Source organism: Danio rerio, chromosome 2 (assembly GCF_049306965.1).
Source record: "Danio rerio strain Tuebingen ecotype United States chromosome 2, GRCz12tu, whole genome shotgun sequence".
In the NCBI taxonomy this organism is placed as follows: Eukaryota; Metazoa; Chordata; class Actinopteri; order Cypriniformes; family Danionidae; genus Danio; species Danio rerio.
Window position 1 is genome coordinate 23125001 of NC_133177.1, and position 21360 is coordinate 23146360.

The window sequence follows — 21360 nt, forward strand, 5'->3', positions numbered from 1 at the left end:
ATTGTCATTTCAAATGCAAAAATACTTGACCTTGGTCACCCCGTGTCACAGTAGGCTAATCTGGGAGCCTCTGTGTGGTATTAAAACTCATCTGTGTGGTAAAATGAAACATAATTACATTTCCAATTACGCTGAGGCATTGTTGGGACTGGGATAACCATTGACATTTTCTCTTGAAATTATGTGCAGCATTTTCCCCTGCAAAGGATTAGTCTAATCCAACATCTTGGGGGCTTTATTATTATTAATTAGACAAAATGCTTAGTGCTGGGAATTGCTAGTATAATTTAACAGCTAATTAATATGCAAGCTCTGGAAACAAGATTTGGTATTTCATCAACACAGTCGCCACATGGCGAAAAAGCATTTAAAATGAACATTTGAATATGCTTATGAGCCTTGACTCGCAGGACTCACAGGATATGATAATAATTGAGGGGAAATTTGGAATATTTAATCCACTTGGGGGATTTGGAGGGGTGGTGGGGTCGTGGGGTTTGCTTATGATGCATTTTCCTAATGTCTCCTTTAGGCTTTTTCGGCAGTTTTCTGACGAGAGCTAAAGAATTACTCACTGACAATTGTAAGCAAAAGGGCAGAGGGAGTCAGAATTTGAATCTCTACAATAATTGGACAAACTAGGCGCCTGGAACTAATTATAGAATTATAATCTTCGGCCCTATTACTGCTCATCAGAGTAATATGATCACAGCCATCGCCAACATAATCATTGGATCACCACACCATAAACTACATCACAGATTACTCATTACGCTCGGTAAACTGGGACAAAGTTTGCTCACAGAAGAGGATACGAGGACTACAGCTTCCAGGAGAATAAGAGAACATCTCAACGGCCCATTTGTTATTCCTCATTAAATGCAAAAACTTCTACATGACACCTTCACAGACTAGATTGTCTATGAAAGCTTGTAGACTGATTGCTTTTCGTTTAATGTGAACTCCTTTTTTTATAATTAACCTTTATAATCAATCAAACTATCATAATGATATTTTTATGACCTCATTTTTCATTATGATCATTGTGAATAGCAAAGATCACGTAATATATTAAATTTTAAACTAAAATGTAGTTTCTTAAGCTGGTTTTACACCAAACATGAAGACTCCAGTCACTTTGTTCTAAATAACTCACATGCTGTTTTTCGACTCATTCAAACTTTCCGCTAGAGTACAAATTTTTCAACCGAGTTTAATTCTTTGTTCGCAGCAAACACTACACAAATTCACACATTTCAAACATTAGAGTTTTAATAGCTAATTTTTAATAACTGATTTATCTGTCATGATGACAGTAAATAATATTTGACTATATTCTTTTTCAACACACTTCTATTCAGCTTAAAGTTGCATTTAAAGGGTTAACTAGGTTAACTAGGCAGGTTAGGGAAATTAGGCAAGTTATTTTAAAACAATGGCTTGAAAAAATATAGCTTAAAGGGACTAATAATTTTGGCCTTGATGTTTATAAAAAAAAATTAAAACTACTTTTATTCTAGCCAAAATAAAACAAATAAGATAAAACATTATCAGACATACTGTAAAAATGTCCTTGCTCTGTTAAACATCATTCCACAATAGACTGGTTGCAGATTTGCACTTGCACCTCCAGGCTTGCATGCTCGGACTTGCTCGGACTAAGTGGCATCATTTACAATTAATTTAACGATAATTTAACTTAAGGGAGTCCCTGAGGCAGAAAAAATTGAGGTAACAAATTTTATTAAGATCGTTGCAACAAATGTCAACCTTACTCAAGTGACATTATTTTCTCTAAGAGTTTCACTGTAGTTTCTCTGGCAACATACGGCAACGGGTGCCACAGTTGCTATAGTTACGTAAACAAATCGTAACGAACCACAAATGCTTTCCTTACAACAGCTCTGCAGTAAAAGTTACACATCATCTGTGGCGCTTTCTTTCCGTCAAGCGAGTCAAGACGTTCCCTTATCGAGTCGATATCAACATTATGTTTGGAGGACCTATAACACTGAGATGGGATCATGCAGACTGTTGAAGCAGCGCTGCAACTGATTTCATATGGATGCATTACAGCGCAGACATGCTAACTTATCAAGAAAAGTTATAAAGAATAGTTTCCCCAATTCGTTCAAGAATCATTGCTGTAAGTCCATAATGTGTATCTGTTAGTTGTAATACTACAACTCCTTAAAATGTTTAAAATAAAAACTAAAATTCTAATTTGCCTGGTGTTTTTTTATTCATAACTGTGGAAGAATACCTTGTGTGCATATTTAGAATGATATTTAGTTGATACAAACAATAAGCTATGCTGGTATGAATGTTAATAGTAGCCTGCTTAAATTTACATCAAAGCATGTAATCATATGATGAACTGCTTTTCGGGGACTGGGGGGTCTGTCATGTTGTACAACGCAAGTAGGCTACTTAGAATAATTTGACATTGTCGTCACTGTCAACGCAAGCGAACTGGAAACTACTTTTGGTTTGTGTGTTGATTTCAAGTGACATGACAGGTGCAGGTGTTGATTGTAAATGACATCACTTGCAAAGGAAGCATGGGTGCCTGGGCGTGCAAGCCCGAGAGTGCAAGCCTGAAGATGCAAGTTCAACTCTCCAGCCAGACCCTTCTCCATGATTTGCCAAATATTTTAAAAAGAAAATTCAAAGGGAACTAATAATTCTGACTTTAACTGTATGAATCTAACTTACAATTCTTATGCACAATACAGAAGAAAATTATTAAAACGATGGGGTATTTGGAGCATACAAGTTCTTTTTTTTGTAAATTGAAGATACTTAAGTTTAATGTTTTGGTAATGTTTAACACAATTAAATGTTAAAAGCAAGGTATAAATTACTTCAGAAATGTATACAAAAGTTTTTTTTTTTGAAAAACGACAAGGGGGATATAATCTGAGAGAAGAACAAAATCTCCTGGTAGGCTGTGGCGTTGACACCATGCTCAATTGGTACAGTACTAATAGGGACAAATAGTGCTAAGAGCATATCCTTCACACCATTACACCACCACCACTAGCCTGAACAACTATGCCATGTTTCAAGTTTCTTAAAATCACCTTTCTTCCCCACTCAGATGCTTGGTTTGAACTGCAATAGATCGTTTACACCATAGCTGCGTCCCAAATGGCACACTATACACTATGCACTATGTACTTATGCACTAACACACTCAACAGGATAGTACATGTATGTAGTGTCATCCCAAATGGCAAGCGGAAATTCAAACCATTTCTCTGATGACGTTTGACGGTTGCCAAATCCGTGAAATAAATGACCGAATTATCAGATAATACTTGAATACTAGAATAGTGCATAAGTATGCGATTTGGGACGCAGCTCATGTCTTTATGCCTAAATGCATTGAGTTGCTGCCATGTGATTGGCCGATTAGAAATGTGCATTAATGAGCAGTTGGACAGGTGAACTTAATAGTGGTCGGTGAGTGTATTTTAAAGCAGTAATCACAATACCATAATATTTATATATTTTTTTTTAATAAATTATTTTTTGGGGGTTTTCACCTTTATTTTTGATAGGACAGTATAGATCATCGACAGGAAAGCATGGGGAGCAGAGAGAGGGGAAGGACCGGCATAGGACCGCAAGGCGGAATCGAACTCTGGTTGCCGCGAGCAGCGGAGTGCATGTGTCGACGCATTAACCACTACACCACTAGCGCCGACATACCATAATGTTTTTATCCAAGGTTATTATACCATCAGAATCGTGGCTCGTTCTTAGTTTGCATTGACTTTGTATGCAATCTACCCACACAATTACTTACATTCACATTTGTTGTGAACACAACATTAGTTTCCCTCTTCCTATAGGTGCAGACGCTTGTCAAAAGGGTGATTCATCCATTTCCGTTAATCCCACCAAAAAAAAATGTGAATTTACAAATAGTGAAACAAATTGCAGTTGGTTCTTTTGATAGTATAAATTTCATTTCCCAGTTGAAACTAAGTGCGAGCACTGAAGCAGTCTCGTCTTTGAATAAACCTGCAACATCTGTGCATAATGATTTATTTAAGGTTGGAAGAAGAGATGCAAATGGTTATGCGATGATCGATTAATTGTCAATAATCTTATCAGAGTCAATCAAGCACAGGCGTTGTTTAAGGATTAGTTATGAGACATGTCCATGCATTGCAAAATCAAGTCTGTGCAGTTTGTTTCCTTATCAAGTCATTCTCAACATTAGGGATGTATAGAACCCTTCTGTGTGAAAAAAAAAGCCAGTTTCAGTTTGAACAGAGCTGAAGCATTAGCAAACAGTAAGGGAATGCATATTGACTCACTAGCACCTCCCGTGTACAATGAGGCAGTGTGCTATAATATAGGAAGCGGAACAAGGAGAGAGAAGAAAAAAAAAAAAAAAAAAAAATGTTGGCCATTGGGTAATTCATTTTCTATGTTATTGTTTTACTAGATAAGACCATTATTCCTTGATTTCATTATATTGAGCCATTTTAAGCTACATTGAAACTGCAATTTGGACCTTTAACCCTTCATCTATTTGCTTACATGAACACACACATGTACCAGCTGCCAGTGTGTTCATTTGAGATAATGCTATATCAATCATTACATTTTGTCATTAAGTTATTATAATAAACAAACAAACAAACAAACAATAAACAAAAAATATATTGATGATCCAACTAGCCAAAAAACATTTTGCTTCGGTGAGGACGCCTGTGTTTTGGATGCCATTTACACATGCTGTCATGTCAGTTGATCATTAATTTAAATAATGATCAGTCAGGAGCATTTGTGGTTATTGACAACCTTGATGGAGGAGTCTAAGCTTTGGCCCTATAAATAAAAGGTACAATGTTTGGTGTCAATATTATATACTACATTAACACACACTTTCTGTTAAAAGCAGAATAAACTTTGTGCTAGATACTGCTCTCTTTAACAACTGCATAAAACATATCCATAGTCCTCGATGTTTACTCTCTATAGAATGTGAACTGACAGGTTATGAGATCATCTGCGTGATTTACATGAAGCCTTATCAACCCATCCGCTTGTTAAGTGGCGACGTATCGGTGGCATATGAAATACTGTTTCTGGGTTCAAGCTGCTACTTATTTGAATTGAGAAAATGTATGATCACTTTTTAGCCATATCACACAAAAAAGTGAATTTTATATAAAATCATGGTGTCTTGTATAAAAACACAAGTCTCTGAACCTGCTGCATCTCAGACAACAAAATTTTAACAAATAATCACTTTCTGGCTATCTGATAATAGGCACTTTTATATGAACATTGTGATTTTCGAAAGTATTACATTGCTTTGTAAACGTTTATTATTACCACTTGTTGAGTCTTCTCATACAGTTTGATATGGTGCTTGAACTCGGAAGCCGCTTTGCGTGATGTCACACTTGACAAGTGGATTAGTTAATCGGTCATCAATGGCGAAGAGCAGAAAAACTAGTAAGGCCTCCAGCATAATTCAAATGGCATGCATAGGAGCATTTTGACATCCATTAAAATAGACTTTTTAAAAATTAAATTAAATTAAATTAAATTAAATAGCAAGCATTAGGGCTGGGCGATAAAATCAGTATCGATATTTATTGACCGACCCCCATTGTCATTAACAATTAAAATATTTTGGTATGAAGTGTCTCCGAAGGAATGTTAAAAAGCTTAGGGTGTAATTTTGTCATTTTTTTAATGAAGGCACACAACTTGCACGACGCGCACATGGTGTTTGTCACTTCAGGTCAGAATAACAACAGACGTGAAAATGAGTGCAGCAGTGAGGAGATTGTGAATAAAAAAAGGGTGTAAGGATGTCGTCAGAGTGGCTTTTTGGTTTCTTTTAATGTGCATCATAGCCACTAGCACGCCATCATAAAAATTTTTCAGAATAGTGGAAATGTAGTCATTCAACTTCACAATTTGTAAAGTTGTAGTATGTATTTGAATAAGATTAAATAATTATATTAATCAGATTTGATTATTATAATTAGGTTTGTTTTACAGAGTTTGGAGGTTTTCACACCTTCACATTATTCACATCGTACAGATTTACAGATGTTTATGTTGGTAAGTTAAATAAAGTGTTTAAATAAAAAAATCCTAATATTCCTAAATTGTAAAAAAATATTAGTTATAATATTTATAAAAGGTGTTTGTTACTATTAATACTCACATCACAGCTCCTCTCAGGGTTTCTCTTCCAGTGCTTCTTCTCATTCTTCTTTGAGGCAGTGGAATGGACATTTGCATGGCTCTTCACCCTCGGGTTCAAGGCCAGGATACTCTGAAGCGTAATTATACATAATCAAGACTGTTAAAAGTTTAAAGGGTCAACAAATGCAATCATTAGATTATAATAAATGTGTATCTTTTTTTCAATAGATGGAGAACTAAGAAGATAAACAATTAGACTAATGACCACAAAAGGAGATTTACACACTCAAGTTGCTGTTGGCAATAGTTTTTGGAGTTAATGTCGTCTATCACTGAATGTGTTAGGAATATCGAAAACAAAACCAACTTAACCCTGCTGCCTTTCTCTGGCTCAGCCCCAGACACAAAACACCAGCACCAGGGACTTCACGGTTCTTACTTCAAAATGGAAACAAAAGTAGGATTCTGTAGAGATTCTTCCGCATCATCCCTGTCTATTTTGAGGCGCTGAACTTTGTATCAGTGCACGAGAAACGGAGAGTCCGCGTTCACTCCACTCCACGCTGAGCTAAAGTGTTACTTTTTAATAATTTTTTTTTTAAAATCAAAGGTCTCAGTGTCGCGCGATACAACAAAACAATTATAAAAACTGTCAATGCTTTTAGAAATCAATTTTTATGTATTTAATCGATTCATTGGTGCAGCCCTAGTGTTGAGCTACAGTAAGATAGGATGTTCATTGGCTGTGGTGGCAATGTGTCTAATGTAGAAATTTCTTCATTACTGATAGCCAAAGCTGTTTCAGTAACCGAAGAGGTCTCTGGTGCACAAACTGGCGAGCAGTACTACACGTGGTATGTTTGGCACCCCTCATATGGGAGTCCAGGGCCGTAACACCCATCGTCACTAGCTTAAAAGATTTGCAGTACCAATACCAGTAAACATCGCAGTCATTTTCTGGCACAGGCTTGACTCAAACGTAATTCAGATTCTTTGGCCACAGCAGATTAAACCGACACCCATTTTAGCTGATAAACTAGGCTAGCAACTATCTTGTTCTGTACCTCACTTGCCTAGTAACCATAGTAATGGTTGCGCACGCTATCTGCTATGAAATGGAGCACTATATTAGTAACAGTTAATTTTGTTACAGTATAACCATAATCCTAGGAAATGGCAAAAATAATTTAATAAAATAAGACATTTGTAATAAAATCCAAGACTTTATATACTAAATCCAAGGCTATTAAGGCCTTAATTTGAGATTATTAAATTTAAGACCCCACAGGTACTCTGCAAAGGGGCCGGTGCATTGTGCAATGAGTGGTGGTCAAAGGTTAGGACCACGAGAACCCAATCGTCAGGCACAGAAACTGGCTCTTGGGACATGGAATGTCACCTCACTGTGAGGGATGGAGCCAGAGTTTGTGCGATGAAACGGTACCAACTAGAGATAGTTGGGCTCACCTCCAAGCACAGCTGTGGCTCTGGAACTCAACTTCTTGAGAAGGGCTGGACTTTCATCTACTCTAGAGTTGCTCACGGTGAGAGGCGACGGGCTGGTGTGGGCTTGCTTTTAGCTCCCCAACTTAGCTCCCCAACTTAGTTGGAGTTTTCCCCAGTTAACAAGAGGGTCACCTCCTTGCACCTTCAGGTTTTTAGTGCCTATGGGCCAAATACTAGTGCAGAGTACCCGGCCTCTTGGTGTCCTTGGTAGGGGTGCTATAAAGTGCTCAGACTGAGGACTCCAATGGAGTCTGGGAGACTTCAGTGCCCACGTGGGTAATGACAGTGATACTTGGAGAGGCGTGATTGGGAGAAATGGCCTCCTTGATCTGAATCAGAGAGGTATTTTGTTATGGGACTTCTGTGCCAAATCACAGTTTGTCCATAACAAACACCATGTTCAAGTATAAGGGTGTCCATCAGTGCACATAGCACCAGGACACCCTAGGATGGAGGTCAATGATCGACTTTGTGGTTGTATCATCTGATCTCCGACCGTATGTCTTGGATTCTCAGGTAAAGAGAGGGGCAGAGCTGTCAACTGATCACCACCTGAGGGTGAGTTGGATCTGCTGGCAAGGGGCAAAGCTGGACAGAACTGGCAGGCCCATGCATATTGTGAGGGTCCTCTGGAAGCGTCTGGCTAAATCTGAAGTCAGATGGATTTTCAACTCTCTCCTCCGCAAGAGCTTTGACCCGATCCAGAGGGAGGCTGGAGACATTGGAGAATGAGTGGTCCATGTTCTCTGACTCAATTGTTAACGTGGCCGTGAGGAGCTGTGGCCGCAAGGACTTTGGTGCCTCTCTGGGCAGCAATCTATGAACCCGGTGGTGGACACCGAAAGTAAGGGTTGTCGTCAAGCTGAAGGAGTTCTACAGGGGCTGGTTGGCTTGCAGGACTCCCAAGGCAGCTGATGGGTACCGACAGGCCAAGCGAGCTGCAGCCTGGGAAGAGTTCGGGGAGACTATGGAGAAAGACTACCGGTCGGCCTCAGAAATTCTGGCAAACTGTCCGGTGCCTCAGGAGGGGAAAGCAGAGATGCTCAGATCAGCATTTTTGAGGCCGATCACCGATCACAAAAATCATGATCTACGGATTGGCGATCATGGCCGATCACATAATGGCAGGGGAATGGGAATCTTTTATCTATAATCTAGCAGAGTTTGCACCTTTTGTAGAAATGAATTTACTCTCAATTAACTATATTGAAAAAAAAACTGTAGAAAGGCTACAGACAAGATCTTGTCAAGATCTTGTCCAACAAGTGTTTATTTTAGAAACTGAGAACTTAAGACTATTGTAGGCCATCTTTCCTAAATAAGGCTAACTTATTTAGTTAGTATAACTTAAAATTATTCCAAATAAAGAGGGGTCAGGCAGACCAACACACATCAGATCAGTTTAATTGCATGTAGCCTCTTAATACACTGATTACATTTTATAATTGGCAGCAAAAATGTAAAACTACACCAAAACTGGCTACTGCCACAAAGAATAAAACTATGGCAAATGTTTTTTTTTTTTTTTTTCTGTAATTATTATGAACTAGAAACCAACTACATCAGATCCTAAAAAATGAAATAATGTAGTAAGCTACTGTAAGCCAATGCCTTCCTTTCTAAATAGCAAGACAGAGAAACAAGGAGGAACAACCAGATAAACTAGTATCTAATAAATGAGTACTAGCACCTATTAAATACATACTAGTATCTAATTATTAAGTACCAGTACCTAATGATTAACTAGCAGTACATACAAATATGTACCAGTCCCAGCTGGAGTACATACTAGTCAGAACTGAATTTGATATCTCAATGACAAATCCCAAAGGAATCAAGACAAATTTTACATCTTGTAACAACAGAATAGTTACTAGTCGCATTTAAAATAAGTACTAGTGTCTAATAAATAAAAACTAGCATCTTAATAAGTACGAGTATCTAATTAATAAGTACTATCTAATGAATAAGTACTTGTATCTATTTAATAGGTATTAGTATCTAATGAATAAGGACTGGTCTCTAATAAAATGAACTAGTGTCTAATGAGTAAGCACTAGTATATTTTTAAAAAGCACTAGTATCTAAAGAATAGGCACTAGGCTAGTATCTAATGAATAAGTACTAGTACTTAATGGAAAAGATGCTAGTATCTAACATAAAAGCACAAGTGACATGAAAATATATAGTACGGTTTATAGATTAAATGTCAAAACAGCTTGACACACACACACACACACACACACACACACACACACACACACACACACACACACACACACACACACACACACACAGCAGGCCAGGGAAATCTGCGTCTCTCATTGTTTTCTGCATGTTTTTGGCGTTGTCTGTTAATATCGCATGAATTGTTTACTCTATGGATCCCCCGTGACTGTAACATGCCGCTAAATGCGTTCACTAAACCCTCCGCAGAATGTGACCCTGTAAAATCCTGACAGTGTAGCGCAATGTTGTGTCTTTCGAAGTTTGAGTCAATAAAGTGTGCTGTTAAGCTTAGCAGGGACATTGGACAGGCGTCTGCACTCTATATATCACAGGTTGTTTGTCGATTCAAAATAATTCCATGATTCTGATTTTGAACCCGATGTCTTTCCACCTCGTACTATCCGTGCTGCATGGTTCACGCCGTTTAATCATACTTCCCATACTCAGCATAATCAGCTGTATGGCATATTCTAATGCCTATTTCATGTTAGTGGTGTTAAAATGCCATTGCTTGCTTCCACCTCAAGGGACTTTTTCACGACATACATCGCAAACTTCTAACTTTACATTTTTATTGGACACTTTGAAATAGACGGGGGAACTCATGTTGCCACTGGTAAGCTCTGCTCTTTGCTCTGCTGTTGTTTACCTGTGCACCGTGCATGCACGTGTGAAAAAGTCATGCGAGTAATTTACGTCAAGTGATCTGCTTTTTTTGATCTGCGCTTTTGGGGTTAGCCGATCAAGCTATTTTTAGCCAATATCGGCCGATCGTGATCAGTGGCTGATCAATCGGAGCATCACTAGGGGAAAGCATCTCCACATCGACTCTGTTTACAGTGGAAGTGGGTAGCTGTAGACCTCGACTGGGGTGGTTGTCAGACGGTGAAAGGAATACTTTGATTTCCTTAACCCCACCAACATGCAGAGACTAGGGATGGAGTGGTGGACTCACCCAGGTTTTTTCAAGGTTAATTACACTAAAATTTAAGCAAAAAAATGTGTTTTGACATCACTTTAGATATTAAGCTAGAAACATTCAAATACTAGCTCTAAAGTGATGTTTGTTAACTGGCAACAGTTTCTACTGAATGAACAGTGGAAGAAAAGGTTTTTTAGACTCTCTGTATTTGATTTTCTTTTTTATTTCCAGGATTATGCCATCTAATTGTTGTATAAACACAATTTCACACTCCTAGCAGTGCAATATGGCTGTATATCATCACTGGAGGGACACTGAGACATTCAGTCTGTGGCCTCAAGCCAACCACGAGTATCCCACCAGTGCAGATATACAGCTATATCGCACTGCTACTAGTGTTATGTATATATACAGTTGAAGCAAGAATTATTAGCCCCCCTTTGAGTATCTCTGATAATATTTTTTGGAGAAAGTCTTTTGTTTTATTCCAGCTAGAATAAAAGCAGCTTTAATTTTTTTTATATATTTTTTTATATAATTTTATTTATAATTTTTACCCTAACCTGCCTAATTAACCTAGTTAAGCCTTTAAATGTCACTTTAAGCTGTATAGAAGAGTCTTGAAAAATATCTAGTAACATTATTTACTGTCATAATGGCAAAGATAAAAGAAATCAGTTATTAGAAATAAGTTATTAAAACTATTATGTTTAGAAATTTGTTGTAAAAATCATCTCTCTGTTAAATAGAAATTAGGGAAAAAATTAAACAGGGGGGTTAATAATTCAGACTTCAACTGTACAGATGGATGTATTTGTATACTGTATTTTCAATATTCATTACCTGAATATATCAGTATATTCACAACCTGAATGTACTGTATATCCAGTGTTACTTTAATGTATTACTTTTCATACAGTAAATTTTGCATTTCCAAAAAAAAAAAAAAAAAAACAAAGATAATCATGCAGTTGTGTTCCACAAACATGAAAGTGTTTTAAAACATTGATATGAACTACAAAGCACGCTCAAGCCAAAGTCCTTCAAAGCCGTCTGTGACAACACTGATTAAAAGCAGTGCAGCGGGGCAATAAAGAGGGGTCCGACTGAAACAGTAAAGTGTGAAATGAGAGCCATGATGGGGACCATCATCATTTGATTCAGGAGCAACCTTCATTTCAAATACGCACAGCACCTTCACGCCTGCCAGTCACATCAGCCCACCACGCTGGAGGAGCTGGAGGAAGGCACCAGTGTGGGATCTTTTAATGGCAAACACAATTAACAGGCAGTTTACTGAGAGAGAAGAGAACAAGTGAGGGAGAAGCAGCCATTACCATCGCACTAATACCAATTTCATGCTCTTCGTAGTGTAAAAGAATACCATGTCCACAGTCATTTCGCTGTGCTGAAACACTATCTGACAAAGGCCAGAACAGGAGTGCAGAAGCAAATTGAAATAAGCCACTTTGGCATTCTGGACCACAAGCCAGGTGTCAGAAAAACCTCCCCAAAAAAAGGACATTGGCTGAAAATCATGGCCTGACATTTGATGGTTACTTACAGTAACTGTGTGAATATTTATCCAATTAAAACAGTTTGTTATCAGTCGCGCATCATTTCCTTAACAAATTTTACTGCCGTGTTTTGTCATTTTATGCAAGAAATATTTTTGAATGAATTTTGAGTGAAATATGTTTGACAACAAATACAGTGATGCCTGCAAGCTGTTTCCATTTACTCTTAGAACCATGGAGGGATACATTATTGATAATGCTATTAATATGTAGCATGTGTAAATCACTCTTCGTTTCGTTGGGTGTAAAGATCACTGAGCTGGAAAGGTACAGTAGGTCTTGCATGAAGCCTTCATATTTTACATTTTCAATATTCTACTAGTAAGGATGAGAAATAATTGTTATCAAACCTCAACACATTTCATAAGCAATACATGATACACTAAAAAAATGCTTTCTTACTTCGATTTTTTGTCTTGTTTCTAGTCCAAATATCTAAAAATTCCTAAATCAAGAAGCATTTTCTACACAAGTAAAGATATTGTCTTGTTTTAAGAAATAATATGCAAAATTAAAGTTATTTTTTACTTAAAACAAGCAAAGTTATCTGCCAATGGGATAAGCAAAAAAAATATTGTTTTTCCTTTTGACATAAGAGTATTTTGCTTACCACATTGGCAGATTACTTTGCTTGTTTTAAGGAAAAACTCACTTAATTTAGACATTTTTTTCTTTAAACAAGACAACAATTTTGACAATGTTATGCTTGTCAAGAAAAATACTTTTTTTATATATATTTGGACTAGAAAATCTGAGTAAAAAAAAAAACAAAAAAAAAACATGTTTGCAGTGTACAGCATATTACTGTATCAAATACGGTGGTGTGTAGTAACAATTATATTTATACATAAAAAAACACACAATTCCACCCAAATTTAGGACGTTTTAAAAAAACAAAAAAAACAAAAACAAAGACTAAACAAAATACACACTTAAACACATTTGTACAGCAACCTTTATGGGGACTTCCAACAGACGTTATGATTTTTACACTGTACAAACGGTATTTGGACTAGAAACAAGACAAAAAAAAAAAAAAAAAAACACATTACATTGACACAATGGCTCAGTGTTAAGCACTATCACCTTACAGCTAGAAGGTTGCTGGATGAAGTCCCAACTGGGTCAGTTGACATTTCTGTATAAAACTAGCATGTTCTCCCTGTGTTGGGGTGGGTTTCCTCTGGGTGCTCCGGTTTACCTTACAGTCCAATGACATGCGGTACTGGTAAATTGAATAAGTGAAGTTTATTCATGAACTAATTTCGAGAGGATCACGTGCTTATGATTTATCACGGCCGATTTGCATTTGCTAATCACTATCTTCCAATCATATGAGCCCTAAGCTACTATAAATAGCCTCAGTTTTCAGTTCACTTTATCTTCGTTTGGAAGAAACCCCCCTCCTCCCCTATTCTCCTCCTTTACCTCTGATTGGGTGGCACGGCGGCCCAGTGGTTAGCACTGTGAGCTCCCACCATCCAAAGACATTCAACATACTTAACAATCAAGCTTTGTCTAATCTCTTGTGTTCCCTTAGCTACCGCAGCAGGGGAGTTCTGAGATCCACCGAGCACAGGCTCCCCTCTTGCTCTGCCAACGGGAGGAAGCCCCAGGCTCAAGGAGCCCTTGAGCTCGGGGCTCTCTCCAGGGACAGCATGCCAAACAAGCTTTTATAAATCATCAGCTAAGTGTGAACTTTTGAAACTAAATTGGTGTGTATGTGTGAGTGTAAATGGGTGTTACGATTACTGGGTTGCAGCTGAAAGTGTAGTTCAGTGTAGTTGGACCCAAGAATTAAAGGAAACACTAGTGGAAATTTGGCAGAATCAACTATGTCTGTTTGCTGTGTCAACTGAGCAATACCACAACCAAGTCGAAAAAAAAAAAAAAAAAAAAAAAGCTATTTCCCTTCAAAGGCCAGGTGAACAAAATAAGTAAATTGTTTACCCTACTAAAGGCTTCTTTCACATTATGTAGTTTATAACAAAAAAGATATACTACGTAATCTTGCATTGCTTCCATTTCACTTCTCGCATGTGTTAGGTTGTGAGACGTAGTTTGCCTTCCTATTCTACAGTCACGCAGTGTGAAACCCTCTGTCGCCGGTCCATTTTGCAGTGTAAACAACAGTAACAAAACACTACCCCAGATAGTCATGTAGTGTGAAAACATACTTTGAAAATCTGAACTCAGCATAAGAAGAAGAAAAATTAATGTATGACATTGATTACCAAGGGTTCTGTTGGTCCATATTTGCCAAAAATTAAAACAAAAGACAAAAGCAAATATACACCCAAACACATTTGTACGGCTATCTTAATGGGGACTTCCAACAGACATAATAATTTGTACACTTTACAAACTGTATATTCTATCCACCTACCCAAATCCTAGTCCTATAAACCCAACCCTCTCAAGAAAGCCTCCTTTCTTATATTTGGTCAATACGATATAAGTTATGACATCAATATAATACTTAAAATGCCTCAAAAAAACTGCCAAGAACCCTCCTTATTGACAGATGTGTGATTGGCCACTTAATGGGACTTACAAAGAAAGTGCTGCTCAATGAAATAGGGCATTCATTTCAATATCTGTTTGTAGCTTAGATGACCAAAGGGCACACCCAGTGCAGAGCCACCTAGATAAGCTTGCATGCGTTCTGCGGTCAACGTTCAAAGTAAGTACCCATGCATTTAAAGTCCTCCGTGAAAGAGCCATCTAGAAAACACATTAAAAACATTGAAAATTACTACTGGTGGCTAGCTCCCTGGAGTACTGCCTGGCTGCATGTCTGTGTACTGCTCTTTCTGATACAGTAGCTGTGACCTAAACGTCATATGAGGTCAAACTACAGAACCACAGAAATGTCATTAAACATCATATCTCCTTATCGAAATTAAAATCCTATGCGATATATATATATATATATATATATATATATATATATATATATATATATATATATATATATATATATATATATATATATATATATATATATATATATATTGATGTTGAATTCTTTGAGTCCTAGAATTTCCATTTTCAGGATTGTTAATTCTGTGTAATTTCCATGTTGAGAACTAAAAAATAGGGCTGTGCGATTAATATAAATCGAAATGCAAACGCAATTTGAAACGTGATTAGTTAAATTGCAAGAGGCTGCTATATAAATTATTAGCCCCCATGTTTATTTTTTCCTCAGTTTCTGTTTAACAGAGTGAAGATTTTTCAACACATTTCTAAACATAAGTTTTAATAACTCATTTCTAATAACTGATTTATTTTATCTTTGCCATGATGACAGTAAATAATATTAGACAAAATATTTTTTAAGACACTTCTATACAGCTTAAAGTGACATTTAAAGGCTTAACTGGAGAATTTAGGTTAACTAGGCAGGTTAGGGTAATTAGGAAAGTTAATATATAATGATAGTTTGTCCTGTAGACTATTAAAAAATAAGAATTCTGGCTAATAATTCTGACCTTAACTGTATGTAAACAAAAATTACAAATAACATCTGAGGTAAAGTGCTTCAAAACCAGTCCGCTATGCTTCAGAAAATTAAACATAATAGACTTTCTGCGACAGTGTCATGAGGCATCGCAGACATGGTATTGGTTGTTGTGAACTATGCCATTACACGAGACGAAACGATTGAATCTTGTGTCACAACAAGGAAATTGTGCTGAAATCGTGTGATCTGAGCCTGGATTCATAACTAGCCAATTGAGTGGTCACACTTTCATTTTGCCCAATCAGAATTGCGCAACTGAACTATGCCCACAATAATAAAAAAAGAAAACAAACAGGAAAGCACTGACAAGTGGGATAATGGAGTTTTCGGCTTCAGATGTTTTATTAGACTAATAAACATTAAAATTAAAACTGCATTTGTAATATTGGAATATTTTGGTTTCAAAGTCACAGACACCGAACCAAAACAGATCATTTTAAAGAGCGGTCACAGAATTGTTGCCACGGCTTACAGATTATTAATCTGAAACTTGAATTAAATAAAATAAATCAGCTTGAAGCTTGAGAAATTGTAAAAAAAAATAAATAAATAATAAAAATAATAATAAAAATAATTATATATTCGCAATTAGATATTTTCCCCAAACTGCACAGCCCTACCAAAAAAGGGGAAAAAAAATTCTGGTATTTCTATATTTCATAATAAAAAAATAAATATTTCTATTTATATATAATAAAAACTGTTAATAATACAAGATACAAATATACACGCACAAATCAACATCAATTAAAGCAGTATTGTGTCCTAGCTAGAATTGCTGATACTCGTGTCAGTCAAGCTGCTGTTTATTTGCCATAACAGGCTCTGTCTGAGAAGCTGAAGTAATAATGACAGCGAGTTAAGCCATGTTTGACCAGTAGCAGATCAACAGATCTGAAAATCTATGGACGGCAACCTCTTATTCCAAAAAGGAATAACATACAAATATTAATAACACAAACAGCAGTCAATCAAGGCCAGTACAGAAACATGGCCAGTGATTATAGTGACTTAATGATTTTAGAGTGAAGGCTGTTTCTTGTAAGCATTGAAAAACATTGTGCACCTCCACCAATTAGATCAATATTGTGTAAGGGAAACACATCCATAAGAAGAAAAGATCTATATAAGAAAAGATCAATATCTCCTCTAAAGTCCCCCTGTGACAGTTAAACAAGCTCTAGATGGAAATCATAGTCTATTCCATGTCAAATAGGCTTTTAGTGGAACAAAGATGGAAATGAAAGTGTGGGCCCACGTTTATGGCCAAACAGAGGATGGCTCTGCGTAGTTATTGCTTTTTGTGTATTCACTTCTAAAGGTCGTGAGGTAATTGGTGAGGGTTCTTTCACCAGAAACATACAGTAAGCCTTCATGAGATTGAACTCTGTTCACAAAAGACTGCGTCGCTTCGTGGCTTGAAATAAAACCCGTTTTAAAATGTCAGCAAGGTTCAAGTTTCGTCTGCGAGGTAGGATTCTCCTCTCAAAATACCACAGAATTGAGGCGGGGGGGTGGGAGCTGTGGATTTCAACAGAATGAAAATCACAGCAGAATGGCGAACTGAAGAGCGAGTGTATACATTTCATTAAAACATGCCAGGTTTTGGCTGGAAAGAGGAGGCATTTTAAGCTGCATGTGATGTGCTGTGTTTCATTTCCACAGGGAGACTCTGGAGACTGGCTTTATCACTCTCTGCTGGTCGTAGCCATCCACTGAGACAACAAATCAATACTGGCTTTTTTCCTGCCAAAGTAAGCAAAATCTTCTCCCTATCCAGAAAAAGAACAGTGAGAGCGATCAAATGATAGGGAATGATGTTGTCTGATGACAGTCAGAATGATTCTGCAAGCTATTCATATGCTGTAATATATACAGATATATTCAGTGCCATTGATGTCTACTTGAAGAAAGTCCATTATGCTGTGTTCAAATTTGTATTTACAAGTTAACAAGTCAAATTTACAACATGAGGTGCATTTCATTCGATTTTGTTGAAGCAAGGTTGTAGGGCTGCACAAATAATTGAAAAAAGATCATGATCTGGATTGATGACCCCCCCACACAATCTTAATCCAGCATATATGATTCCGTTTGGGAGAAGCATATAGAAGGTCTCACAAGTCTTCACAATGTTTTATATATGTTGCTCAGCAATGTGGACACCCCCAAATAGTGTTGAAAGAGTCACATACTGTATTTATAAGGTATAATTCACCAAATGTAATTTCTGTCTTAAATGTAATGATGTTTTTGCAAAAAAGTATCCAAAACCTGCCGAAATGCAAAAATACCCACCCAGTCTTCTGTATTTACGAAAATCACGTCAGTGACAGATTTTAAGCAGAAAATTACAGATTGTAAGCATATGTCTAAAACACAATAATTCAACATCAGAATTATCATCAGCATTAATGACCAGGACAAATCTAAAGTCTGTTCAAGTCCACCATTCCAAGTCTGCCTATACAAAATTTAGCATGTTAACCAACAGTACAGCTACACAAAGCCTATTGCTGTTTTACCACATGTTTGAGAATAACAATATTAATAGCCCACTCATATTAAACTTTATTTTATATCAATAGTATTATGAGAAAATGGTGATCTTTATTTTAGGCAAAAAAAAAAAAAAACAATTGTTGTTCTACTTTTAGCCGGAATCGTGCAGCTCTCTAGTAGAGCAGGGTAGTAGGAAGTAAGTATTTGTAAGTAAGGATTTGCATATATGTTTTTATCCTCAAAGAGATGGCACCCATGACACAAGCAGACTCAGCAGTGAAAGTGAAACCAAAAGCATGCACATCATTTAAATGATTGTGTTATTTCATAGCGAACACAAAGTGCTGTGCATGAGAATACATATTTAACAGCTTCAATATAACCACTCTAGCCTATACAACATTGAGTATTATGCAAGAGGGAATCTAGTAATGAAAAATGTCTCATTTTACCAGTGAAAAATATGGTCTAATAATGTTGTTTGTGAGCATATGTTTTAAACATAACTTAACAATTATAAATAGTTGCATTCTGATGCTCACTTTACACTTTACTGTGCATTAATGACCAGGACAAATTTAAAGTCTATTTAAGTCCACCGTTCCAAGCCTACACAAAATAAAACAGTAGACCTACAGATAGACCTAATATTATTATTGTTGTTTTACCATGTTTGAGAACAACAATAATAATAGCCTGCTCATATTACCCTTTATTGTGATCTTGATTTTAAGCAAAAAAAATAAATAAATAAATGTGATTCTCGTTCTAGGCAGAGTCGTGCAGCCCTACAAGGTAGCCTACCTTAATCTTTCCACACAAAACACAAGGTATTTTACTTTCTTTACAAAAATAACAGATCAGATATCAGCGTATTAACATTTTGTATCGGTAACTTACCAAAACCTATTTAAAAATGTAACAAAAAATGACTTTCATGAACATAATTTTGTTCATTGCAACAAATTGACCATCAATACAGACGCTGCATATCTATAATCCTTGTCTGCATCCGTCTTTTAATTTTGTTTTCTTTTAATAAAGTTTGCTCAGACCTGTACCTTAAATAAATAAATGTATAATAATAATAATAATAAATAAAATGATAGATGATACAAAAATACATTTAACCACCTCTATAATGATTTTAACTGTTATGAATGCATGAACATGCTTTGCAATATGTGGGAAAATATTTACTCAGTGGTCAGAAACCAGCACATCTAAAGCACCAAAAAATACAGTAAGTGTTCACCAAACAATTTTGTTTTCTCAGTGAATATAGGCAATGTATTTTGGTGCATTTAAACAAACCAGATTTATTAAACAGATATATTTATTAAAATAAAAATTTAAATTACCAAACAGATTTAAAAATTGAAAGATAATACAATTAAATTCAAGTTAATATTGCAAAAATAAATTACAACCTACAAAATTGCACCTAATTGTTAATTTTTTTTTTTTCGCTTCTCTTGATTTTCCTTTTTTTTTATTTTTATATAATATTTTTCTATAACATTTGCCTATACTAGTTTCTTGACCCTTATTGTAAGTTATTTGTTAGATAAGCTCCAGATTTGGCATCAGTAGTGACTAGTCTAATGAATATGTAAAAATATAATATTGTATAGCCTTCAATTAAAAATACGAATTTAGAAGATAGATTTGTGAGGGGTGTACTTGTATATGCTGAGCACTGTGGGTGTTCACATCTCTAAATATAGCCAAATAATCAAGTACAATTAGACACATAGTTTGTATTTTTAGACACCATATGCTTAGACATGGAAATTTAATAGTAAAACAATGAATACAATCTTTCATGGTGATCCATTTATTGGTGCAGGAACGCAGACTTGTCACCATTTGATCATTTAAAAATAAAATAGTTCATCTTTAAAATCCACTTAAAAAAAAAAAAAAAAAAAAAAAAAAGTCTGCTGAATTTTTTTTTTACCATATCAGCTTACTGTAGGTCAGCTTACACGCATTATCCCCCAACACACTTAAAATGTAAAATAGTTTGATTAATAAAATTGATGTTAACTCATTCCTTTTCCTTTGGCTTAGTCCCTTTATTCATCAGGGGTCACCACAGTGCAATGAACCGCCAACTTATACAGCATATTTTTTACACAGCGGATGCCCTTCCAGCTGCAACCCAGTACTGGGAAACATCCATACAGACTAATACACTACAGCCAATATAGTTAATTCAAATCACCTATAGCGCATGTCTTTGGACTGGGGGAAAACCGAAGCACCCAGAGAAAACATGCAAACTCAAAACAGAAATGAAAACTGACCAAGCCAGGACTTGAACCAATGTCCTTTTTGTTGTGAGGTGACCGTAATAACCACTGAGCCACCATGTTTCCTTGAATTTGATGTAATTAAATTAAATATTAGACAAACTAGCATATTTAACCCCAACAATAGTCAATGTATAATTTGCACACTGTCTATATCTGACATGCCTTTTCCCCCACATTTTTTTTTACATCCAGCATTATATCATTATATGTTATTTTTTAGATGGTCAAAAGTACATCTTAATCTTGAAAGAACATGTGACCTTTTGTTGAAAGAATCACAGAATGATTTTTATTTCCATTTCTCACAACCTAAAAAGCCGAAATGCATCTTCTTGATTTCATTACCTTTTCTATCTTGTTTATTCAATAACATCTATTAGCTTCGCATTGAAGTCATACAATCGTATGTTCAAACAAAGTTTAATATGCACTTTAAATGGTGTTTAAATTGTATATATTTATTAATAACACTAAACCAGACCACTAGTCCACTAAAAGCAGCGTTTTGCTTTAAAGTCGAAAAATGAGTTCAGGTGTGTTCTCTACTATAATTAATATTAATGAAACATCATCCAGATGCAGAGAAAGGGCAAAATC

At 36.1% G+C, this 21360-nt stretch overlaps 1 protein-coding gene across 2 annotated transcripts in view; it reads right to left on the minus strand.

Moving 5' to 3' along the window:
• Positions 1 to 21360, minus strand: part of dpydb (dihydropyrimidine dehydrogenase b) — a 303194-nt gene that overhangs the window by 268601 nt on the left and 13233 nt on the right. For both annotated transcript variants that reach the window (XR_012386199.1, NM_212893.1), the window contains 1 exon segment: positions 6203 to 6313. Coding sequence is in view for 1 of the 2 variants with exons in the window: in NM_212893.1 (NP_998058.1) it covers positions 6203 to 6313 (111 nt within the window). In the remaining variant the exon portion in view is untranslated.